At 41.4% G+C, this 26,818-nt stretch overlaps 1 protein-coding gene and 1 long non-coding RNA gene across 6 annotated transcripts in view; one reads left to right on the forward strand and one right to left on the reverse strand.

The window, feature by feature from the left end:
* The window catches only part of PIEZO2 (piezo type mechanosensitive ion channel component 2), a 211,056-nt gene extending 196,280 nt beyond the window's left edge, over positions 1-14,776 (forward strand). For all 5 annotated transcript variants that reach the window (XM_082234898.1, XM_082234901.1, XM_082234902.1 and 2 more), the window contains 10 exons: positions 58-272; positions 410-568; positions 1,194-1,341; positions 4,300-4,488; positions 4,932-5,024; positions 5,600-5,772; positions 6,998-7,117; positions 7,961-8,040; positions 8,241-8,409; positions 10,205-14,776. In XM_082234898.1, the coding sequence (XP_082091024.1) occupies positions 58-272; positions 410-568; positions 1,194-1,341; positions 4,300-4,488; positions 4,932-5,024; positions 5,600-5,772; positions 6,998-7,117; positions 7,961-8,040; positions 8,241-8,409; positions 10,205-10,457 (1,599 nt within the window). In that variant the 3' untranslated portion in view covers positions 10,458-14,776. The remainder of the gene's footprint in view (positions 1-57; positions 273-409; positions 569-1,193; positions 1,342-4,299; positions 4,489-4,931; positions 5,025-5,599; positions 5,773-6,997; positions 7,118-7,960; positions 8,041-8,240; positions 8,410-10,204) is intronic.
* On the reverse strand, positions 1,267-26,756 carry LOC309539114. Its single transcript, XR_014222700.1, has 3 exons — positions 26,506-26,756; positions 10,183-10,364; positions 1,267-1,333 (listed from the first exon to the last, which is right to left on the reverse strand). It is a non-coding gene; the product is annotated as an uncharacterized lncRNA (long non-coding RNA).
* Between the last annotated feature and the right edge of the window lie 62 nt (positions 26,757-26,818).

A 26,818-nucleotide genomic window follows, 5' to 3' on the forward strand; every position in this document is an offset into this window, starting at 1 on the left:
GATTATCTCTTATGGCAAATGCTCCCTGTATGTTATTGCTCCTGTTTTTCTTTGCAGAAACACTCTGCAGCAGCAGATATCACCTCTTCGTTATCAGAGGACCAAGTGCCAAGTGCATTCTTAGTGATGGTGCTAATTCAGTTTGGAACCATGGTAGTAGATCGGGCACTATATCTAAGAAAGACTGTCATGGGAAAAGTCATCTTCCAGGTCATACTTGTTTTTGGTATACACTTTTGGATGTTCTTTATCTTGCCTGGAGTGACAGAAAGGTACGTGTTTGGGTTTTTGTTTTTTTGTTTTTAAAAAATATGCTTTTAATTTAGCAGTGATTTAGTCTATTGCCTTAAAAATGTGATCAAAGTATGTGTGTCTATATTCATTTTCTCCCATCTATTTTATGTTGCAGGAAATTCAGCCAAAATATTGTTGCACAACTTTGGTATTTTGTGAAATGTGTTTATTTTGGCTTATCGGCATATCAGATACGTTGTGGCTACCCAACTCGTGTACTTGGCAATTTCCTCACAAAAAGTTACAATTATGTAAACCTCTTCTTATTTCAGGGGTGAGTATGGATATTTCTTTTCAGTCACACATTTATTTAACTACAGTGACACTCATAGGCTGCCTTTATCCCCAAATAGGGTCTTCAGGAGTGGCATACAACTTTTAATACAGTGGTACCTCAGGTTACATACGCTTCAGGTTACAGACTCCGCTAACCCAGAAATAGTGCTTCAGGTTAAGAACTTTGCTTCAGGATGAGAACAGAAATCATGCTTTGGCGGTGCGGCAGCAGCAGGAAGCCCCATTAGCTAAAGTGATGCTTCAGGTTAAGAACAGTTTCAGGTTAAGTACAGACCTCCGGAACAAATTAAGTACTTAACCCGAGGTACCACTGTATATATATGAGTTATTCAGCATGATTTGATAATCATCACTGACCACAGAGCTGCTGCATGACAGGAAAATTTAAATCTCCTTTGTGCAGTCAAAGCAACTAGTCATGTTGGGTTAGAACCCATGAATGATCATAAACGTAACTAATCTTTTAGAACTCCCAAAAGTTAACCAAAACAATTAAAAATGAGCACATAAATCACTTGAAATCTTAAATGCTACAACATACTTGATTTAATATTCTTCAGTTAAAACAGAACCTTCACCGGTGATTATTTCTCTTTGTCTAGATTCCGCTTGGTACCATTCTTAACTGAGCTGAGGGCAGTAATGGACTGGGTTTGGACAGATACCACATTAAGCCTCTCTAGCTGGATCTGTGTTGAAGATATTTATGCTCATATATTCATCCTAAAGTGCTGGCGAGAGTCTGAAAAGGTAATATTTTTTAAAAAATAAAAAACCCCATTTATTTTCATTAAATGTTTTATGAGGGCATAGATCATAGTGTAAGATCTTGAAGAAGCACAAGATAGAAAATTCATATCTCAAGATCATGCCTTTATACAAATCTGTGATGGTATCACTCTGCACAGAGAGATTGTGTAGGTGGAAAAGATTCAGAAAAGGGTAATCAAAAATGATTACAGGACTACAGCAACTCCCTTATGAAAAGTTATAATAAGAACCTAAGAACTTTGGGTTCTTAGATTCTTCTTATGTGAAGAGCCTGCTGGATCGATCAGGCCAGTGACCCATGTAGTCCACCATAATGTTATCACAGTGGCCAGCCAGATGTCTGTGTGAAACCCAAAAGCAGGATCCAAGCACGAGAGCACTCTCCCTTCCTGTGGTATTCAGAAGCATAAAGGCTCCAAACATGCAGGCAGAGCATAGCCATCTTGGCTGGAAGCCATTGAGAGCCATAGATTTATTATTAGCCACTGATAGCAATTTTTGGAGTTTTTTGCTTTGAAAAGAGGCAGGTAAAGACCGACAAGATGAATGTGTAAAAACATGTATGGTGCAGAGAAAGTGAATAGGGAGAAATGCTTTATCTCTCTCATAGTACTAGATCCTGGGGTCATCTAGTGAAGCTGTGTGTTGGGATGTTGGAAGATTCAAGATAGATAAAAAGTACTTCTTCACCCAGCACATAGCTAAGCTATGGAATTCACTACCCTACCACAAGATGTAGTGACGACTACCAACCATGTCCTGCTGTAAAAGGGATTAGACAAATCATAAGGCTGTCAGTGGTTACTAGTCATGATGGCTAGAGAATGCCTGTGGGGGTCACAAATGGGAAAGTTCTGTTGCACTCCTGTCCTTTCCATAGGCATCTGGTTGGTTACTGTGAGAACAAGATGTTGGACTAGATGGGCCTTTGGTTTGACCCAATAGGGATCTTTTCTTGAAGAAAAATAAAATTATTTGCTTTTCTGTTTTATCATATCATCAATGCATACTGTGTTACAGTCATACATAGGATAATAAGAAAGAAAAATAACAAATATATTAATATCAATGGTAACATAACTTATTTCTCCAATTTGTTTCACTATTATAAACCTTAACCTTTACTCTCCTTCCATTCTTTCCCTGGTTTCCTATCTGCTATCTTTTCAATTGTGTTTTCTTACTATACTAAGTTGTTTTCATTACCTTACTTACACTATCCCACGTTGTAACCTCTACTGCAGAGTATTTTTTGTCCGCCTGTTATGATTATTTTCTTATTGCAATATCTTTCCATATAATCTATACACAATGTCCAAACCTCTTTTAAATCCTTATCATCTTTATATCTCAATCTATTTGTCATGCTGGCAAATTCTATGTATTCTAATATTTTAAGGTGCCATTCTTCTCGTGATCTTACCAGTACGATCCAATAGGGATCTTATGATCTTACACTGATGGTGTTTCAAGTAGTTTTGTGCTCATCTAATTTTCTTTCAGGTACGTTCACATATAAATAGACAATTGTGTCTGCAAATGTAAACCTGGAATTGTATACACATATTCCAGAGATGGTTTAAAAGCCTGACAAGAATTAAAACTGAAGGGTCCCAGAAAACATTAAGTTATTTCAGCTCTTCTTTTCAGAAGTCTTAAATTTCATAGTAGTTTTAAAAAAAACAACTAAGAATTTAGGACAAGGGCATAAAAAGTTATAACAGCTGAACCTGGTTCAAATGCAATGGTCTAAAAAGTTCCTTATTTACTTACCTGAAACAGGAACTCTTAACCAAAAGCAGAACTGTTCAACATAAATTCATGTGAACTGTAGGAAATAGCTTCTAAATGGACCACTGCAACATTTCAACTATGGGTGCACTCCAGATCCATTAAAAGCACTTGAAATGTTGCCACTGACTTCAGTAGGAATTAGTTTGCAACTCTAATTTATTATTTTTGGCATGCAATCAGTATTTTGCATGCATTGTTAGCTTTTTTGAGCCAGTATAGGCCAATCCTGTAAATTCCTGTATGTCCAGTTTATTTCCTTTTCGCTTTTTTTTTTTTAAGATTACAGTAACCCCACCATCACCTTTTTTATGAGTTATGGTGTCTAATTTAATAACTCCTCTTCCTCAACTGATAGACCCAGGGACTGTCTAAAGGCCTGTTCTCACAACTGCTTCTGGGCTTGATGCCCAAAAAACAGCCTGTGTTGAATGTTAGCAGATATTGGTACATGCTGAACTAGAAATATACTACCATAGCCCTGTACTACCTTAGACTTTAGTATGCCACTGCAGACTCCAACATGTGGGTGGAATGCCAAAAGCTGAATTCACTGCATGACAGAATATATTCAGGATGCACAAATGGTTGTTTCCTGTGGCTGCCATATGCTGAAGTGATTCTGAAAATAGGCCCAAAGCAATCACTGAAGGAATAGCCCTAAAAACCTGGCTAGAAATCTACCCAGATAGATTAAGACAAGGTACTGCAAAGGGCTTTTTACATCAAACTCATTGCTATCCTATGCAAAACAAGTTGTGGTTTATGATGCCTTATGCTATTATACTAGGTACTTAGTTTAAGATGTTTCCAGCTCACTGTCCACCCCCATCCTTGGATGATAATGGTTTTCTTAATGGTGACCAACCTATCCTGCAAGCTGCAGCCTTCTAATAACATTTAAATGATTAAATATGGGTGGCAAGACAGGGGCTTATGGCTCCTTGAAATATGAAATATATATATGGCTAAAATAAGTATACACTAAATTTTGGGAGATGCTTGTAAACATATAGCATATTTTTTTAAAAAAATACTGAAATAAGGTTCTGAGTTTAGAAGATTGCTCATAAAATCCAAAAGTAAAATGTTTAAAAATTCTAGAAAAGCGCAATATAGTCTAATGTTTTATATTGCTAATTACAGCGATATCCACAGCCAAGGGGCCAGAAGAAGAAGAAGGTTGTGAAATACGGAATGGGTGGCATGATTATCGTCTTGCTGATTTGCATCGTTTGGTTCCCTCTGCTCTTCATGTCTCTAATTAAATCTGTTGCAGGCGTCACAAATAAACCTCTTGATGTATCCATTACAATAACTTTGGGAGGTTATCAGGTATGAATAAGAAACTAAAATGTCAGCTTTCCCTTCATCTGTTTCCTTTAAATACTAAACATCCCTTATATAAATGTATGTCAGGAGTTGTCAGCCCAGTGCCCATGGCTGTGAAGGCTCTTACTGCTGCCCCTGGGTTTTTTCATTTAAAAAAACAAACACTCAAGTCTCTTAGCCCTCCTAGAAGGCAAGATATGTGATTTCTGTGAAATATGAGTGAGTGTGGAATGCCCACCTTGTATATTCTTCCTGGCACTGAGGAATTCTCCCAGTTGCTGCAGTGTGTGTAAAATCAGTGTTCAGTGAGCTCCACAATCTGGACCAGCCCTAAGGACATAGCTGGTTCAGAGAAGGTTGGCTGCCTCGATAAATGCCTTGAATTTTGATTCTTTTTAAAAAACAATCCTGATTCTGTTATTAAACTCTGTGTTCTTACTCTCCAGCCTATTTTTACTATGAGTGCTCAGCAGAGTCAACTAAAAAATATGACATCAACAGAATATAAAAGTTTCCTAAACAGTTTTCGCTCTAATACAGTAAGTAATTTTACTTCTTTTAAGTGCCTGTTAAACTTTTAAGGTATCAAGTGATTTAGAAGTGCTTTGAAACAAACAAATAAACACAGTGAAGGCTGTGGTTCATGGCAACTGTAGTTGTAGTTTTAAAGCGACAAAAACCGAGACATTTTTTATGAGCGTTCTGTGAGGTAGATTCTCCATGTCATATTTCCAACTGATTTTATTATTAATAGAATTTTCATACTTTGTAATGGCAAAATACTGAGTGGAAAGCACTAGCATTAACTGTAGAGCTATTACCATCTGCCTGTAATACCAGAATCTTTGTCATGGCATAAAACATGCCAAGTTTTAGGATGCTGCACTGACAAAAAATGTGTTGCAGTTGTTTGCTCTTCCTGGGTGAAGTTTGCTGATTTAGCACTTCCCCTTGCATTCAGCTATTGCCTTAGTAATAGTACATAATATTTTCTCCAAACTGCCTCTCCCTCCATCTTTTTGTGGGCTACTGAAGAATGATACCAGCAACAAGTACCAAAAAGAATTTGAAGGCAAAGGGATAAAAGCTTCATGTTCCTCCTTTTATTTTTTAGGCTGCTCTACAGTTTCTAGAAAACTATGGTAATGAAGATATAACAGTTGCACAGCTAGAAGGCAATTCAAATTCCTTATGGACTATCAGCCCTCCCAGCAGGAAAAAAATGATTGATGAGCTCAATGCAGAGAATGCTGAATTTTCTGTAGTTATTTCATGGAGTATTCAAAGGTATGGCCTCATTGCTAACATATAGTGTTATTGCTGTTTCTCTAGTGACTGACACAATCCCTACATAACATTGTTTAGGGATCACTTTGATTAAGGTTCCCTGGCACTAGGAGCCAGCTAAAAGCCCCCCTGCCAAATCCATGAGCTCCCTAACATGTACATTCTGGTACAATTGTGGTAAATCTGGATCACTTGTTTGCCATCTCTTAGAAAATGAAAAGAAGCAAGGACAAAAGTCTCCCATCATGACATTCTAGGTGCAGCAAAATTATTAGCATCAAATAAAAGACAGTTGGGTTTTCTGATAGTACTTGGATGTAGATGTTGGTTCAACAGGGGGCAGGGCAATTATTTTTGAAACATTGCAGTTACGGGTCCAGTGTACCTAAAGGAGCATCTCTACCCTCATTGTCCAGCCCGGACACTGAGGTCCAATGCCAAGGGCCTTCTGGCGGTTCCCTCACTGTGAGAAGTGAGGTTACAGGGAACCAGGCAGAGGGCCTTCTTGGTAGTGGCGCTGTGGAATGCCCTCCCATCAGATGTCAAGGCAATAAACAATTGCCTTACTTTTAAAAGACATCTGAAGGCAGCCCTGTTTAGGAAAGTTTTTAATGTTTAATACTGTATTGTGTTTTTAATATTTGGTTCGGAGCTGGCCAGACTGGCTGGGGAAACCCAGCCAGATGGGCGTGGTATAAATAATAAATTATTATTATTATATTATTATTATTATAGGATTGAGTTGCCAATGGTAATGGAGCGGTAATTTGCCCAAAAGCAAATCTAATGCGGATTCACCCAATCTGAACTATCCTGACCAATGTACGGATTGGATTTGTTTCTGCTCTTGAATCTGCACATTGCTAGATCCTCCATTCATACCTCCTGCAGATCTCACATGTTAAGACTGCCTCTGTGTCTACCTTGTTTTTTAAAAGGAGGTGCAGATGCCTTTTGGCTATTTGGCCAGCAATTCCTGCAATTCCCTACAATGAAAAGAAAGAAAGTTTCCTAGGAGTAATGAATCCTGCCCTCCATATTCCTGTCTGTTGCAGAACTGGGGGTCTGTCAGAATTGGGTCTTGGCCTTCATTCCTAGTTCTCAAAGAAATATGACATAGTCTATCACCCAGTGAGAATGGCATTTTGAATACAGCAAAGTCAGAGCAATTGTACATTCATGAACTGTTGCACCGCCTTACTCTTGTTCATACATTTTCTTAAAGAAACCTCTCCCTTGGAGCAAAAGCAGAAATAGCATCTGAGAAACAGAGTCACAACCTACGAAAGCAAGCAAGAAAACTTATTGCTAAAATGATGGACAACCAAATGCAACCTGCACCTGTGTAAGTCATTTTCTATGCTTATTAATATGTTGATTTTTCTTATAAGCAGAGCTACAAATTACTGACTTGGGCAAAGAAAATTGCAATATTGCAACTCCTGTAAAAATGTGTTGAAACTGTTGCCTTATTTCCAAAGTGGCATTTTGTAGTTATTTCGATTTTCAGTAAGATCACCTCATTTAACTATATTTATCCTTCTGCACTTTCTTATAATGAAGTGGGGAGGAGTCCTATCTACCATCTGCTGTGTGAATGCACATGCGCTACCAAACGAAGATGTTGATGTTGTCAGCTTTGGCAATTAGCCATTGGAGAAAGGCTGAATTATTGCAGGCCAGAGGCACCTGATGAGGTGCTGAAGGGGAGAGAGGCAAAAGTAGAAAGGAAGGGAGATGCTGAGAAATGCATACAATAAGATGCAACCTGAAGCTCTCATGTGGCCCTCATTCTACCCTAAGTGGAGAATATTTAGTGGAGGCAGGGCTAGCTACTGACAGAAAAATACTGTAAATTCCATTAAAACAGAGCTTTCCAAACTGTGTTGCGACACACTAGTGTGTTGGTGTGTCATGTGAACACTTCTCCTGGGGCTGGAAAGGGGTTAGTTTAACCTTCAGTTTGCTAGTAAAACCGAATTACTGTGTTGTGAAATAATGCATGTCTACAAACACCAACATGAAAAGTTTTGAAAGTTCTGCATTAGAATCCAGTGCCGTGAAGAATAATTCCTAGGCTTGACTGTGGTCTCATTGTTTAGGACTTTCATGTTGTAAAAATTATATCCAAGGCAAATTTCAAATGACCCTGTATTGGTATTTCCCTCAATTTATTTTTCTTTTGCAGAATACTGCATGAAGTGTATCCACGCTATATCAAGGCACCTAGTGATTCTGTTGCAAAACCCATAAAGCAGCTCTTGACAGGTATGGAGTGATCCACTGCTCATTTCTAACAGGAATATTATTTCATAATGCACCCTGATGCAGACACTTTATTGTCTAGATAGCATGACTGCCTGTATAGGGTGGGTACAGGAGCTGAAGCAAAATTCCTCAGATAACAGCAGAAATTAAGATAATTTGCACATGAGATACTGACGAAATGGTTTGTTTGGTTTTTGTAGATGGAAAAAATGAAGACATCACTGTTTCACTGTCCAGGCATAATGAAACTGAGTGGTGGGTTCTAAACCAGACTAAAAAAACTCTGGGAGCAGGAAATACAAGTCTGGAACTTATTGTGTTCAGTGACAAAGTTAGCCCTCCTAGCCTGGGATTCTTGGCAGGCTATGGGTAAGCAACCATCTTCTACAAATATCATGTGAGGGGCTTTGCAGAGAAGCAGTTTAAAGAAGCCACCTTTGCACATGGTGACCTCTAACTCCTGGGAGGAAGAGGTGGCTTGGGCTGCCCTTGCCTCACAAGGAGCTCTCCCCCTCCCGCCGCCGGAAGATGGGCCTTCCGAGGGTGGTGCTTTCTGGCACTTTTTGGTGTAGGGGGGGAAAAAGCACTGGGTTTCAATATATCTGCCAGAATGAGGGGCAGACCATGCTGATGGCTTCACTTGGCAGTATATTGTGGGTGGAACTGCCACTGAGTCCCTCTGCCTCCAGCAGGCCAAGGAACAAAATAAACTGCAGCTGAGTGAAACTGCAATACAGCTTGTTCCTCCCTCCACTTCTTTAAGCTGCCTGGCTAAGGAGCGTGCGGCTGTCCTTGCCTCAGCCAAGCAGTTTTATGGAGCCCCTGAGCCAGCAGCAGGGTGGGGGCTCTGTTAAAGTGCTCCCACTCACCAGCTGAGGGAGCCCTGATCCTTCTCCTGCTTGTATGCTGGGGAGCAGGAGGCTTCACACTGCCCAGATGAAGTCTAACATTGCCTCTGGCTTGCGCAAGCTGGAGGTGGGGGGGTGGGTCCTCTGTTAGACTTCTCCCAGCAGAGTCAGGCCATCTCTTTTCCTTGGAGAAAGAGGCAGCCTCTCCATGCGCTTGTGTGCCTTTGCCTGGGAGGGTGGGCTGCATCTTTCCTCCCGGGGTGAGCAAGGAAAGTGGCACTGCACCCACACAGGCAAAGGCAGCTACTGCCACCTGGTCCACCTTCAGGGAGTGGGGGGCAAGCAGGCTGCCTCTTTCTCGCCCACTGCCTGCGCTGGCAAAGGCAGAGAAAGCACTGCAAATGGAGCCTGTCCAGCTCAGTCGGCAGTGCCTCTTTCATCTTTGGACAGTGAGGGGAGGGTGAGCGGCCTCTTTCCTGGGAGAAAGAAGTAGCTCGCCCGCCTCAACGCAGCAAAGACAACTCCCTCAGGTGTAATGGAGCCCCCACCTCGCCTCTGGCTTGTGTGAACTGGTGGCACCTTTAAACTTCTCCATTTAGGGGCACGTAGCTGCCTGTCCCTCAACTGAGACAGTGGGGCTTGCTCAGCTGGAGGGTGGGAGCTTTTCTGCCTCCCAGCTGAGCAGCAGGCACCTTGGCCCTGGCCTGCGAGGCACTGGGGTAAAAGCACCTCAGCTCCCGCAGTGAGAGCTGAGGCAGTTTCACCCCATGCCTTGCCAGCTGGGGCCAAAACAACTTGTTTCAACATCACAGTGTATCACCAAACCGCAATGTTTGGATGGTAATACATCGTGATGTTGAAATCCTAATATTTCCCAGCCCTACTCCTAATCATTAAGCTTGCTAAGCCTTCATTTGATGAAACCATGTTGATACAGGCAGGCTACCACAATCCTAGATTTTAAAGACTTTGTAAACATCTGGCATAAGTCTTCTAATCCTTACCTTTACAGAAACTACATTCAAGCATGTGTCATAGTACTTGCGTATTCTTCCCCTGTTACTTGTGCCTCTGTCTTTCCTAAGTCTTTCTTTATGTTGTATACTTCCCTCAGGACAGGGACATTTCTTTTTGGTGAGGTAGGAAAGAAAAGTAATTTGGATGAATTAATCTATTAAAATGAAAGTGAATTACAAATTGGGTGTATTTTTATGTTTTACTTTCTTCTCAGTATCCACATTTCATAATTCTGTGATAATATTTTAAAATGTGAAAAGATTTAAAATGTAATTACCTTTCCCCCCCTTGTTTTGCAGCATCATGGGATTATATGCTTCAGTCGTCCTGGTAATAGGAAAATTTGTCCGTGAGTTCTTCAGTGGGATTTCCCACTCCATAATGTTTGAAGAGCTTCCCAATGTAGATCGCATCCTCAAATTGTGCACCGACATCTTCTTAGTGCGGGAGACTGGTGAACTGGAATTGGAAGAAGATTTATATGCCAAATTAATATTCCTGTACCGCTCCCCAGAGACTATGATCAAATGGACTAGAGAAAAAACAAATTGATCTTTTTGGGATTTGCATTGTAATTCAAGATAACTTCAACTGGTTGTCGTTTTTTTAAAAAACAAAACAAAGCACAACATTCTCTTAAGAGGGAAGCCTTTTATAATTAGGTAGCAATGAATTTTCTGTTTGTGGAGTCAATTTGGCTCCCTAGAAATATATGCTGCCTTTCAAAATCAAAGATGAAGAAAGCTAGCCCTTGTTTTCAAATACAACTCCTCTAACATCAGAGAAATCTGCTTTTCATTTTAGTGAACAAAATATTCTGCATCCATGTCTGACTTGGGCTTCAGCTCTCATTCTCAAAGGAAAAAGAAGGATATCACAGCTGGATTAATCAGATCCTCACTTATTCTGGAGTGGTGTGCAATATGCTGTTTTGCATCACTTTCAAGGGGCAGCAGTGATCTGAGGAGTTGTTCTAGAAAATCCAAGACAATGGATTACAACTTTGTTATGTGCATTTCTAGAAAACCAGATCTGCAGATGTACTTCTGGAAGGGAAAAAACTTCACTGACATTATCTTTAACTGCCTTATTTTATTTGAACAATTAACAGGAGGCATTGAAAACATCAGTGACTTTACTCAGGAAAATAAAAACTGTCAAAAGTTTAACTAACGAATAATGATTATGGTGAAACGTTGTAATATTTTGCTGGGCCAATTGCTCCCAAGTAGCCAGGTATTTTTTTAAATAAGCCAGTTGAACTTTATGATGCCTTTGGCTTGTTCAAATATAGTATGTTTGGCAAAACAAATTATGGTTTGTTTTAATATCTGAACTCAAGCCTCTCCAAAAACAATGGTTGGTTGGGAGCTGACGAACTAGCACCTGAAGCCACAGTTTAGAGCTGGTTTACAAACCACAGTGTGTGCCGACTGTGGTTTGCTGTTATGTCTGAATTCACAGACCATTGACAAACCACAGTTAGGGCCATTGCTCTGCTGCACCATGGAAATTAGAGTGAATTTAAGAAGCTTGAGTCTTGGCCAGCTGGGAAAGGACAAGAAGCTTAAAACTGTTGTATTACTGTTGTACATTGGAAAGGTCAAAACCATGGTGATTTTTTTTAAACGGTGAATACCATTAATCATGGTTTTGCATTTCATTTGAACCCAGCCTTTGATTTCTTGGAAACATTTAAAGACAAAATAGGGGAAAGCATGTTGTAGGAAGCAAAAGAAACCCTATACTGATGTTTAAATGTAAACCATCTGACTTCTACCTAGTATTTCCTTCCAGTGTTTCAGGTATACAGAAATGTTAACATATGCAAATTCTCATTTTTATGTCCAGGATGTGTTTTTAAAGTTCCTAATTATGATAAAACATATATATAATGAGCTTGAAAAAAAGGGGCTTTTCTTAAATTATTGCTATTGGTGAACACCGGCTATTTAGCAGAGGACAGTGTAGCATGAACATTTAAGTGTTGTAATGTAATTTGCATTACATGGTTTAGAAAATGCAATTTCTCAGCAACAGAAAAATCACTGAATGGATAAGGTATGCTAAGGGGTTTTACTGTGCAGTTTTCACTCCATATTGACAAATAAAGCACATGCTGCAAAGTCATTTCAGAAGTATTTTTTCATATGCTTGTTTACATTGAATGATTTTTTTTTATAAACTGAAAGTGTCTACGTAGTGAGATTGTCAGTAATCATTGAAATATCATAACTATTTATTGTTTGATAATGTTACAAGTCACTAGAAGGTAGATGGGAACTGAACAGGAAACTGTAAAATTACTTGCACATTTTAGTCTAGGGTGTATGTTAGGTAGAAGAAAATTGTGACATGACATGCCCACACAGTTGATCTGTTTCCATCAAAACATTGCTGGTATATTTCAATACTGTGAAAATTAGCATATTGACACTAGGAAGTGCACACCAAAATAAACCACTTTGGGATATTGCACCAATAAAACGCATGGTGACTCGACACATATTCAAATGTTATTATAATTTCCTAACAAAGCATAGTTAGTCTAGCTCTCCTTGTAAAAAAACCATTGACGGAAGCAACATAAACAACGTCCTTTAAAGACTTACATGAAGTGTTTACAAATACCGTATATGCAGACCCTAAACTTACACAAGATGAAAACTTGCATACATTAGACTTCACTTAGAAATCAGATGTTTCAGGGCCCTTTGTTCCCATTTTTTACACATTTTCCTCCCTTTACCTATGTAGCTAAATGCGCCTACTTCTTAAGGAGAATTCTTCATGTATCTGACAACGGCTGCAGTCCATAAAAGCTTGTGCCAGAAAGCTAACAAAAATATCATTTTCCTCTGCTACTATTTTACTGCAAGAGATTTAACATGGCTCCCCTATGGAATTTGATTCAAATTAGTAAGACAGAACCAATAGAGAAGCTAACTGGTATAGAATGGCCCTGCTAGATTTAGACAAAAGTCAGGCATCCCGTTTCACCATTGCAGCCTACCTCACATTTCCAGGAATCTCGCAAGTAGGCCATGGAGGGAAGAGTTTGTCCCTGTTGTTTGCCCATCAGCAGCTAGTATCCAGGAGCACCTTGCTTCAGAATTGGGCAGTTGCGTTTAGCTATCAAGAATTTGTCTAAATACTCCATTTTAAAGTTCTCCAGAATGAGTGGCCATCACCTCATATTGGGGCTGCAAATTCTATGGGCTATGAGTTATGTGTTATGTATGGCTGTCCTATTTCCATTCAATTTCATTGAATGGCTTCATGTTCTAGTACTAGGAAAGAGACAAAAACTTCTCTGTCCACTTACTGCACACTATGCATGATTTTATAAGCCTCTCAAAACTTTCCCATTTTAGACATCTTTTTTCTAAAGTATAATGCCCCAGAAGGTGCTGCAGTTCCTGCTGACTTTGTAATTGTTAACATGTCTCTGCCTTCTTGACCTCTGCTAGTTATTTATTACTCCTCCATTCTCAAGCCATACTTGTCACTTTGGGCCAGTAATCATCATTTTAAAGGAAATGCTTCCCAGTGAAATTGCAACAATACATGAGGATTTGTGCAGTCCTCAAATGCTATCTGCTAGAAAATAAAAGTCCTTTGTATGTGTCCTGTGTCCTCAAGGTGCTGTGTACTTCAGTACAGGACTGGACATAGGAAACAGCAGATTATTTGAATCTTCCAAAACTTTACTGCCTTTTTCTGATCAAAGCTATATAGGGCTCTAAGTAGCATGGTTGAGCTCTACACAACCACCAAAGCAGATTAAAGTCTTAAATCACATTTAAATCCTTACTGAATGAAAACTGTGTGTCTGATTATCTCTCCTGTACATGCATGTTATTTATAAAGCATAACTTTTTTCAAAGAATTAATTATATGTATCTTCTTGTTTTTTTAGAACAATGTTGTGATACATTACACCTAGGGATCAGCCTTGATTTGTACCAGGACCATGTCCTGAAACATGTGAAGTAATAAAGTACCTCCAACTTTGTGCAGAGTGCTTTTCTCTTGCCACTGAGTAACCAACTGCAGTCTTTCCCATCACATTAAGATTAAAACTTTAATGACCAGGCAAATGGCATGGCATCCAAGTATGCCTGAGCCCTGGTGACTATTTCTTGAAGATAAGCACTATCCAATAATGGAAGTGGTTTTTTTCTGTTAGAGCAAGAACTTCTAGAAAGATGGCTCCAAGAATGGCTTAAGCTCATTTCCATGGTAAGGTTAAACACCATGAATGTCTGTGGGGATCATTGCAAGTCAGTCCCCAAAAGTGATGAAGTGTGCTTTCTATCTGATACTACAAACCTTGGGGTGGACGTATAGCTATCTATCTAATGTACCTCTAGGCCCCAGCCTCTCATTTAAACAAAAATAATGTACAGGGGAATCCCCACTTACACAGGGTGAGCACAAGTAGGGATTCCCCTGTTCCACCCCCTTTTGGTGATGAAAAAGGTGCACACAAATGGCACACATGCAAGTGAGGTGGTGCCTGTACTTGAGCTGTGTAGGCACAATCAATAAGGCTAATTGGAAGAGAATGTTGCACAGAATAGATTTTTAAGAAAGCAGGAATGCCATGGTGTCTCAATTCTGGTGGTTATTGATCCATCCCACTTTCAACATCTTTCCTTGCAGCTAAAACTGTAAATACATGTAAAAAGCTATGAATGCACTATGTCAAGCTATGGTTTAGTGTTTGATTTTGTTGCCTGAAATGCAGTGTGGAAAAAACAGTGGCAATGTGACTAGCAAAAAAAATGTTAAAATACTAATACCCTTTGTATAATGTAATTATGATATGAAAAGGCCTTTTTCTTGATTAAAGTTTCTTTTAACAATAATACTTCTCTGTTGCCATTTTTCAATCACTGATGTCATCAGCGCAGCAACCAAAATTTATGAGCACCAAAATTAGTTTATTCCATGATCCCACCACTATGTCCAGAGCGAAAGGGACAGTGTCTTCTGTAATTATGCTGAGCTTGAGTTCCAACATAGGTGTGTTAAGTGAGGTCCTTCCCTCCTCAAAAGCTCAGAAAAGGGATAGGAACTTATACCCAATGCACTAAGGGCACTTACAGATGGCTGATAGTTTTGGGTGGGATTCAATCAGATATTTAACAGATTCGGGACATGCAATTAAAGTTGATTTAGAGGTCTTGTGCAACAAATGTGCTTTCCCAAAAGATTGTACTTTTTATCTATTTCATTAAATTTATATATTGCTTAACTGTAGTAAAACAAAAACAAAAACCTCCTAGTGGTTTATTTTTTGTGGTAAGTGAAGTATGGCATCATCATCATCATCATTTATTATTTATACCTCGCCCATCTGGCTGGGTTTCCCCAGCCACTCTGGGCGGCTTTCACTGAATATTAAAAACAATATACAGCATCAGACATTAAAATCTTCCCTAAACAGTTGTCTTTTTAAACTAAAATAGTTGTTTATTGCCTTGACATCTGCTAGGAGGGCGTTCCACAGGATGGGCGCCACTACCGAGAAGGCCCTCTGCCTGGTTCCCTGTAACTACACTTCTTGCAGCGAGGAAACCTCCAGAAGGCCCTCAGCGCTGGACCTCAGTGTCAAGGCTGGATGATGGGGGTGGAGACGCTCCTTCAGGTATACAGGACCGAAGCAGTTTAGGGCTTTAAAGTCAGTAACAACACTTTGAAATGTGCTCGGAAACTTACTGGGAGCCAATCAAGATCTTTCAGGACCAGTGTTATATGGCCTTGGCAGTTGCTCCCAGTCACCAGTCTAGCTGCCGCATTCTGGATTAATTGCAGTTTCCGAGTCACCTTCAAAGGTAGCCCCACACAGAGTAGTCCAAGCGGGAGCTAACTAGAGCATGCACCACTCTGGCGAGACAGTCTGTGGGCAGGTAGGGTCTCCACCTGCGTTCCAGATGGAGCTGTGCAAAGCCTCCACAGGGCAGCGGGGTGCCTTCACAACAGCAAGAGGCTATCCCAGAAGCCAGATCCCTCTTGCTGTTCTGGCTTCTGGGGTTCAGAATTTTTTTCTTCTTGTTTCCTCCCCCCAAACTAGGTGTCTTATTGTCCGTGCATCCTATAGAGCGGAAAATACGGTACCCCATTCAGGATAACGCTTCATTTGTTGCCTTCTTCCTTTTCGGCCAGGGAGCCCCTTCATTCACCTTGTTCTTGCTTTCTCCAGAGATTTTCCAAGCTCACAGCACTTTTGCAACTATAGAACGTATAGGCAAGTGGAGGTGGGGATCAAGTGAGGGAATGGGTGGCCAAGGAAGAAGTAGGAGGTGACAAGGTGGAAGAGGAAGCTATTGCCCCACTGCTGCTTTACACATCGGCAGCGGCAGGGCAGCAGCTTGCTCTCCAGGCAGCTTGAATAGGTTTGGTGCTCTGCATTTTTTTAAAAAAAAATCAGTGAACAAAGAATGACAATTCAAAAGTGGCTAGCAGATCAATCAAAAAACCATGGCTACTCAGAAGTAGGGACGCGGGTGGCGCTGTGGGTTAAAGCCTCAGCGCCTAGGGCTTGCCGATCGAAAGGTCGGCAGTTCGAATCCCCGCGGCGGGGTGCGCTCCCATCGTTCGGTCCCAGCGCCTGCCAACCTAGCAGTTCGAAAGCACCCCCGGGTGCAAGTAGATAAATAGGTACCGCTTACCAGCGGGAAGGTAAACGGCGTTCCGTGTGCTGCGCTGGCTCGCCAGATGCAGCTTTGTCACGCTGGCCACGTGACCCGGAAGTGTCTCCGGACAGCGCTGGCCCCCGGCCAATAGATGTGAGATGGGCACACAAACCCCAGAGTCTGTCAAGACTGGCCCGTTCGGGCAGGGGTACCTTTACCTTTACCTTACTCAGAAGTAAGTTCCACTGAGTTCAATGGGGCTTACTCCAAGGTTAGTGGGTATATGGTTGCAGCATAGATATGGTTAGGGATGTGCTGTCGGTGACTAAGTAGCTCGCGTGGAAGCACCTGCAGTCACTGCTACCTGGTAATCAACAAATGCAGACCTTTCAATTTTTTTTGTTTAATTTATCCCACTATACATGTGGAAGCCTAAATTATACTTGCTGGAGTGGGGGAAGATGTTCCAAAAAGATGCCCTAGTAGCAGTTTACTGTGCTGCATCTGTGGAAATTTCAGGAAGTGAAAGCCAAACCTATCAGCAGAAAAAATTAGACATACCTCGCTTAAACCAAACCTAGGGAGTTATCTGTTGGCCTAATGGACTGAAAAGAATGATGACATTGCTGTGCACAATTGTGGGACACACACAAGACCTGCTTCATTGGCTTTCAGACTATTAAGAATATGCTCTTTGGGGTAAAAGTGATCACTGTAAGATATTCAAGGCAGCAGGCAATCGATGCGGCAAAAGTCAGACATCCACAGGTTATGGGTGTCTTAGAAGTGAATTGAATACCACATGCATTGTATGTGAATATGGCCAGTATGCCCACTGGTGATGGTTGCAAGAACTGTAGAGTATGGGAGTACTATTCAGCACATTCCTCAGATCGGAGAAGCCCAGATTTCTTTTCTCTCATAAAGAAAAGTTCATATTTCTGGAATGTTGGGCTTTTGATTTCCTTTTATCAGAAACTAAAATGTGAGGCATGTTGGCAGCAAAAGGGCTATGTCAACACCCCACCCCAGTCAGCCAAATGATTGTTGAATTTCTGGCTCCCTGAGGTATGAGTGCTGCTTTCTGCACTGTGCAGTGTTAGTGTATAGTTAAAGGGAGAGGAGAAAGTTATCTACCACCTCACTTGCAGAATTAGATAATGAAGGAATGCTTCTGAGAGGTCATCTGGAAACTTCCCATAGAACTTTGCCTGGCTCCATCTTTTTGGTGCCAGATGAAGACCTTTTTATTCACCCTTTAAATAACTCATGTTGCAACTCCAGTAATATAGAATTGTAGAGTTGGAAGGGACCCTGAGGATCATCTAGTCCAACCCCCTGGAATGCAGGAATATGCAGCTGTCTCATGAGAATCAAACCTGCAGCCTTGGCATTATCAGCACCATGCTCTAACCAACTGAGCTCTAGCTGGTAGCAACCACTTTGGGCAGGGGTAGGGGGGTTTGGCAAGCAAAGCAAGCAGAGATAGCAGCCCTAGTTTATCCATAAAAAGCTAGCCACTGATTATAGAATTGGCTCATATGAACTAAGATCCCCCATCAGTTGCCTAATTCACCCACAGCACTTTGCTGCAATGAAATATAAGAAATGTTATTATTCTTCGTTGCATTTCTTCATCAAGGTCTCTTGAGCCAACGCCTACACTCAAAGCACGCAGGTAACATAACTACACAGAAAACAGGGATGGGAATTGAAGCAATATGATCTGTGCTGTAGGAGCAGCACATCCTGCTATATCTTTTATGCTACTGGGAAAAACCTCTCTACTTGGGGACATTCACACCAGATGTGATAAAATGACCTGTTCCCCCAAAGGATCCTGGGAACTGTAGTTTGTTAAGGGTGTTGAGAGTTGTTAGGAGATTCCCTTCCCAAAGGTACGATTCCCTGAGTGTGACTTAACAGTCAATCCCTTTCCCAGCATACTCTGGAACTGTAGGTCTGGGAGGGGAATAGGGATCTCCTAACAACTCCCAGCATCCTTAACAAACAGCAGCTCCCAATATTTTTTATCAAAGCTATGATTCTACAAATGGTATAATAAAGATTTAAATGTCTGGTGCAAATGTGACCTTAGTTATAATTAACAATGGTACCGGTACTTTACTTTTTGGGAGTTTAGAACAAGGGCAAATGGAAAACGTGCATTTTTAAAAAGTCGGCTGTGTCAAACTGTGATGTTAGGAATGCTTGCTGCTGCTAAAATAGAAAAGCTATTGAATTGAAACACCTGGGGTGCTGTTTTCCTGTGTCCTGACCAGAATGGGCTTTCTGCTCCCAGCTCAATTAATTTAGACACTGCTATAAACCACTCAAAGGATCTGGTGAGCCTCCAGACGCCAATGAAAGACTGAAAGCTGTTAACATTTTGTCCATTACAGTTAAAATCCAGCTTTACTGCTTCAAGTGAGAACAGAACCCCAAATTCCTCCTGCTTCCTGACAATTTATAATGTTGTGGATGTATTTCCTTCTTCTGTCAACATTTGAAATAATGGGAAACTACTCAACTGTTGTCATTTACTGCATGAAATCTTAACTGCTCTGATGAAACGTTAACATGGCTGTTGGCATATGTGGATGTGGATCCGAGTGAAGCAGGGGCTGTTGATTTTTCCCTAAATAAAAAGTAGCTACTTATGCTTGAAAGGTTGGGGACAAGAAAATGAGGAAAAAATCTTGTCCCTTAAGGGAGATTCTCACCATCCCTTCCTTTTCTAATGTTCAGCCTTTGCTTAAAGGTAAAGGGACCCCTGACCATTAGGTCCAGTCGTGGCTGACTCTGGGGTTGCGGCGCTCGTCTTGCTTTATTGGCCGAGGGAGCCAGCGTACAGCTTCTGGGTCATGTGGCCAGCATGACTAAGCCGCTTCTGGGGAACCAGAGCAGCGCACGGAAACGCTGTTTACCTTCCCGCCTGTTTATCTACTTGCACTTTGACGTGGTTTCGAACTGCTAGGTTGGCAGCAGCAGGGACCAAGCAATGGGAGCTCACCCCGTCACGGGGATTCGAACCGCTGACCTTCTGATCAGCAAGCCCTAGGCTCTGTGGTTTAACCCACAGCGCCACCCGCGTCCCTTTGCTTATATAGCCAAAATAGCAATAGGCATGCAAAACAGGGACGTGCCAACAGACTCTGGGACCCCAATGCTTGCATAAATACAAAAGACAGCAACACAACACCCTAATGAATGAGTGATCCCCCAAAATCAGCCCAATGACCACACTCAGTGGCCACAGGATGACTTGTCAGGAGAGGGAAACTGAATGGAGTAGCACTGAGGTGGCCATGGCTGGCTGGAACAGTGCAAACTTTTTGTTGCAGGTCCTAATTGCCTCTTATTAATAACTGTAACCAAATCAATATATCAGACAGCATTAATGGGCCCTCTGGAGATTACAGAGCTATTTAAAAACTTCAGCCAGGGCTTGTTCTCCAACAACAGTATGATGTCTGCTCTGAGAACAGAGCTTCAGTATGCAGACACATCAGCCAAAACAGCAGATGACTCTGAGCATCTGCATTTGCCATCTCCATTGCTCTATAAAAAGGAGTAGATAGAAAAGCATATGTTAAGTATAAATTGGCTAGAGGCACAATTGTAAAGGAGCCAGCAGCCAGACAGACTGCAGGTGCTAGGCGTATGAAATGAATTTACTCATCAGTGAGTGTGGTATGCATAATTATTTCATTATATATTTTCAACGCAACGTTCACAGCTCACGTTTGACTTGCAATGTCTTCAGGACCATGTCTCCTTTCAGAAAAGGGAAATACAGTGGTACCTTGGGTTACATACGCTTCAGGTTACATATGCTTCAGGTTACAGATTCCGCTAACCCAGAAATAGTACCTCGGGTTAAGAACTTTGCTTCAGGATGAGAACAGAAATCGTGCTCCGGCGGCGTGGCAGCAGCAGGAGGCCCCATTAGCTAAAGTGGTCTTCAGGTTAAGAACAGTTTCAGGTTAATAATGGACCTCCGGAACGAATTAAGTACTTAACCCGAGGTACCACTGTATCTGTGATTGGATGCTGCCACTGCCATCATCACTCTAGAGGAAATAAACCATAGCTCCCAGATCATATAGGAGTCGCAAGCGTGGTTCTGCGTGAGATAACTATAGATACGGTTGCAAAATGTAACCAGTGCTTGGTCAAAAGGCAACACCAGATTCAAGGAGTAGATGTCTCTCAGAAACAGGACCAACTTCAGACTAGTGAGGGGCAGGCAAAGCAACCCCCGTTGGCATACTCTGCACCACCCCTGCAAGTCTACCAGTGGTAAACAGCAACACTATGATCTAAGTCAAGCCACCTGCCATTCTCACATTCCTACAATGACTTACTGAAGCATTATGGGAACAACCATATGGCAAAATAAAAAAATTCCTTCCAGTAGCACCTTAAAGACCAACTAAGTTAGTTCTTGGTATGAGCTTTCGTGTGCATGCACACTTCTTCAGATACACACCATATGGAAGTTCGCTAATCTTCTGCTGCCGTTCCATAAATCCATGCCAGGGAAGATGGGTTGACAGGAGAGCCTGATTCACGTAGCAGTGTGTCTGCCCCAACTCCTGCCCCCACGGAGGCCCCTGCTTAACAGCGAATCTGAGGTTACATTGTCACTTCCCTAGTTTTATATTACAAAGCATATGTAAAACCAGAAATACTACTGTGATTAAATTATATTGAGGACTTCATTTATAGTCCCAGATGTTTGGGACTACAATTCCCATCATCCCTGACATCTGGTCCTGTTAGCTAGGGATGATGGGAAGCGCAGTCTCAAACATCTGGGCGGGGGGGGGGCAGAGTTTGCCTAGGCCTGATTTAAGGGAATAGTTAATCCTGAGTCTAAGGCAAGGATAGTGACTCTGTGGCCCTCCAAATATCTCAAATTGGTGACTCTCAGAGCTTTCCAACTCTCAGCTGACTGAACTCTCAGGCAGCATGACCAGACATCAGGGATGAGAGAACTTGTAGACCAGCCACAACTGGAGAGCCACAGCTACTTCACACCTGAAATAGGGGAACCCCTCCTCTTTGCCTTCTCCCATTGTTAAAATCTCACACATTATGGCAACAGGGCTTGTGACTATGGCCCAATCTGAGCAATGATTTCTTAATGTTCTGAAATAGTTTTAGGCTCATTGATGCCTAAATGTACACTGCTATGGGTCTCCCTCATATCTGATTTCAATAATCTTATCAGCAATCATACCCACATGCCCCCTAATTCCTTACAGAATGAAGTGTGACTAACTGTGCATCACAGCATCCAGACTATTGTCAACAAGAGTGTCTTGTGGGGCCTTAACAACTAACAGACTTGTTTATAGCTTAACCTTTTGTGGACAAGAGCTCACTTGTTCTATAAATGAAACCAACTCTAGTCCCTGGACACTTATGCCACAATAAATTGGTTAACTTAGACTAATTTTGCATAGGATTGGCTGCTACTTTGAATTCAGTGTGCCCTACTTTCAAGTAAAGCTTCACAGGATTGGGTTCTTACTCTGCAATACCATTCTGCCCTTTCCCACTGGTTCTTAACATAGCCTATTGGAGAAAATATCAAGTGCCAGGATTGCTGAATGGTAAAATTAAAATTTGCTTGCTATGAAAATCAACATCTTTCCACTCTGCACAGCAGCATAGGAAAGCTACTGTGTCTTATTTTCAAGAAAGAAGAATGTGTACATGGGGGGAGGAGGAAGAATCTATGATCCCTGAGCAGCCAAAATTTAGAAGGCCCATAGAGAATAAGTAGTCAGCACCTTGATGAGTTAAGGTATATTGCATAGCAACAAAACAGAAAAATTGGAAATGGTTAGACACCCACTGTGGTGCTCCTCCTGACCCAAGGATGAATAGCGATTCCGAGCAGTTAAAAATCTTTGTGAAAGAACAAAAGCCAGCAAAAGGCTAAACCCATGAGCTTTGACTCCTAGACCTTTGTTCTAATGGATCTAGCAATCTACTCCTGGTTTGTTTGGGTTTTTTGCCAAAATCTTACTAAAGTTTTGGCAGCTTTTACAAACTTCTCTATACAATTTGATGAGTCTGAGAATCCAACATGAAACTTGGTGTATTGTTCTGGCTCAAAATGCATCTGTCTCTGATTCTGTGTGTGTACATTACATGTGAACCTGAACAGAGATTAGAGTACTTACAGAATTGGAGGTGAGTGAATGCAAGTTTGTCCAGATTGCCCGGCAGTAAATTCAGCTCTTGGCTTAAAGAAAGCAATCCTTCTTTGCAGGAGATGTTAAAGTTAGTTGAATAGTTCAAGATAAATGTACTGTCTATATTTAGTTGGGAGAGAGATTCACAATGTGTCTCTCATAAAAATCACAATACAAACCACAAAGGGGGGGTTGCCATAATGCCTGTAACTCCCTAAGGAAGTGTCCGCTTTCCTACTGTTCTTGATCTAGGTAGCTTTCTATCAACAGCCTTCTCTTTCTAGTTTTTAGGAACAGGCCTCAGACTATCATAAAAACAAATATAGTCCAATGGTAAGCTTCCTTCTGCACAGTCAATAAATAGGTGACACAAAAAATCAAACACAGGTTCAGATCTTCTAACTATTTTGTAGTAATTGTGTATACCATGAAGTGTGTCCATTCAGGCAAACTGGTAAACCATGGTTTAGATACCATTAGCAAGTCCTAATCCTGGTTTAGCATCAAACCACAGTCTGCAAACCCTTCTAGCCAAAACAATAAATTATAGTTTGTGCAAACCAAAGTTTGTCCACAAACCAGGCTCAAATAACAGTCTAATCTTGGTTTGCCACTAACTCAGAATCATAAGTTTCTACTTATCATGCACAGGGCACAAGTAAGGGAAGGGAGGAGTATACAATGGAACTCCCTCCCCCTGGAGACACAGAGAGTGTCTACAAATTCTACCATGGGGGGCGGCGGGGGGGGGGAGAGAAGCTTACCTAGCTTGTGCATAAATCAGGCACTAACTAATCTTGTTTACTTGGTGCAAATCCCAAACTAAAACTAATTTTGATTAGCCCAGACTTTTTTTGCTTGACCAAAACTTCCAGATTCCTGTATTGTGAGTCTTTCATTAAAGAAGACAAGAAATTATTGACTTTAGGTCAGAAGGGTGCCTAGAGGTCACAGGCCATGAATATCCAATATAAATAAAGGGATATAAAGTAAGGGGATATAAATACATCCTTCTGGAGCATAGTCACACTTTTCCAGTATTGAAGGCCAAGCCAGAAAGGCAATAAGAGTTAAAAGCCCAAATGTTTGCTAACAAATTATCTACTCCCCAAAGGTGGGGAGCTATGGTATTGCAGGAAACCCCCATGAATTTTATTTACTTTAAAGTTAAACAAATGTTTTCTGTAGTATGAGGACAGCAGCCAAAGCAGTGTACAACACAATAAAATGAGTGTTAGGAAAAACACATCTCAGCAATAAAAAAACACTTGAACAACATACATTAAAACATTAAAACTTGTCAGCCAGCGTGGGAGACAGTTGTTTCACCAAACAAAAGGGCTCTTTTTGGATTCAATGGCAATCATAACACAAATGGAAGGAGGTTTAGTGCTTCTATTAAATAGTATAGAAAACTGTACAGCATTTAAGCAAAATCACACAGCATGAGGAAGATAGTAAGAACAAGATAATGTACCTCCCCGTTCTGTTATTGGGAGCGTCGGGAATCGACGGAAAGCTTCCAGCTGGCCAGTAGAGTCAGGACCCACACTGAAGCTCAGGAGTCAGGCCCCATGTGAGAGATGCATACACTCCAGCCCCCGGCTGGCCTCTTGCTGGCTGACCTATTATGTCAATCCCTCCCACCTGCTAAGCTAGGTCAATCTACTGAGGCAGCATAATTAATGAGTCCTGCAGCTGCACTGCTGCCTACAGGCACTCAGCCTACAGCTGGCCCACAAATGAATCTTCCACCAACCTGCTGCTCCATATCCCTGGAGCCCACACAGTAAATAAAACCCAAAAACCTTGCTAAGGTACCAATAAGGGAGGAAGAATCATTTAAACCAGTATCTATTTCCTCAGGATGCAAAAGTCTTCTTGCCTAGGTTTTATCTGCAACAGTGAACCAAGTTCCAGATGAGCCATGGCCAGATTTAATCTCTCTGTCTCGCATCCACAATAGCCTACAAAGAGCCAACCTAGTACTACTAGGAGCAGAGTTAACAAGCGGTCATGACTCTGCTATTCACGAGCCAATCCCTCACAAATTGCAAGACTGGAAAGCACTGAATTTGGCCTTCTTATCCATTTGAAATTGCAGAACTTTTAATAGCTGCAGATATCAAACTTTCATGTTTTAGTCTTTGACAAGCCAACATTGCTCACAGCAGCTTGACTCCTAACGAGCCCTTTTTACTGCAGTGCCAAGCTAAGGTTAGTGAGGAATGGAGAGAGCTTAAGCATGAAGCTGTGTTAGGATGACACACTAAGATGGGCTTAGCTCAGCGCAGTGAGGCAATAAAAAGGACAAGGGAGGGGCAAAATGACCATGAATTCCTCTCTAGGTAAGCCACAGTTTGGGCTTACCATGAAATACAAACCAGGCTTTGCTATATATTAAGAGTTTAGGTTTCCAAGTTTCATATTCTGAAGTCATCAATCCCCAATCACAAATTGCTTGGGGATGCAATTAGTCATCTTACACTCTACAAACACATTTTTCATGTTACTACTGCTTCTCTTCTGCTCCCCAGCAGAGCAACACAATTCTTCATATCTATTTTTATTTAGTCTCTGATTTAATACCTCTCCTTTCTATAGTGGCCTATACTGAAGGCAGCTGACTACAATAAAAATAATACAGTAAAAATAAAGCAGAACAAATCAGAAGCAGTAGCAGGATAGAAGACTTCAAAATGTATGCTGAAACAAAACAGGATTGTGGCTTATATATGGCTCATTCAAATGCACACCCCTAGCCCTTAGGGTGGGAACATACCTTGCTATAACACCATCTGCTGATGCCCAAACATAGATAAGCCACTAATATATTATGTGATGGCGCAAGTCTCTTTGTAATACCAATACAGGATGACATGCGTGTTCAATGTCCCACTTAAAAACCTCAAATCAGCAGGATGAGATTCTTTCAATGAAGGAAGGTAAGTGTTCTCGTGGTAAAGGATTGACATCAAACACACACACAGGGCTCTGCAAGTAACAGGTTAGATGGGCTCCTACACAATTTGCAATTTCAAAACAGATGTGACAGGGAGAGAGGGAGGAAGGGGTAGAATATACAATTATTTCAGTTAATCATACTTGAACTTACATTACAGTAGGATATTTGGACTAGGGGGCCATTCCCAAGGTTTCACAGAGAAACCCCCTCTAGCAGGGAGGGTTAATATATTTACTATCAAAAGCTTATAAACATGCTGTGCTGCTCTTGCACACAGGCTTGAGGAATTCACAATCAAAGGGCACGTGGAGGTTAACCACTCTCTCGCGACCTCTAATAAAATGTGTCGTGAGCTCCAGCACAGAGCGCAAGTCACCATAATTCTTTCTTCGGAGCTGTTCCATTTGGAAGCAGTTGCTTGGAGAGGACTAGGGCCAGAGGGGGGGGAAACTGGAGTGAGTCAGTAAACCGTTAAGGCACTTGGCATATCCATGAGCTGTGAAGCTCTGTAGGTGTTTTAAGCTGAAGAATTTTCTCATACAGTACTCCTAAGGCTTAATGCACATTTTAAGCACTCATGGCTTTGCCACTTCATTTATGGCTAAAATACATGTGATGTGGAAGATCTGTGATTGGGATCTTTCACTTTAATAATAATGAAAAGTTAAACAGGCACCATAAGGAATGACCAGGATCCCCTGCAACATTTTTCCAGTGCCCAATATTTCTTCATGCTACATACCCAAATCTGTGAGGTGCAAGTCATTGGCCAAGGTGTTGAATACCTTATTCATGTCACATCTGATGAGGTCACCGTCAATGCTGAGCTTTCCTTTGAAGACGTTGACAGGCAATTCATGTACTTCCACTTTCAAGAGCCTCCAAGTTGCAAATGTCCTTGTTTTCTCCTGCTCCAGAGGGTATGACCTGAACCAATGGCTTCAAGATACAAGGAGATTCTGACTAAACATCAGGAAGAACTTTATGATGGTAAGAACTGTTTTGACAGTAGAACCTTGGAAGGTAGAGACTCTCCTTCCTTGGAGGTTTTTAAGAAGAGGTTGAATGGCCATCTGTCACGGAGGCTTTAGTTGAGAT

The sequence above is a fragment of the Podarcis vaucheri genome (genome assembly GCF_965113315.1).
Source record: "Podarcis vaucheri genome assembly, chromosome: 8".
NCBI classification, from domain to species: domain Eukaryota; kingdom Metazoa; phylum Chordata; class Lepidosauria; order Squamata; family Lacertidae; genus Podarcis; species Podarcis vaucheri.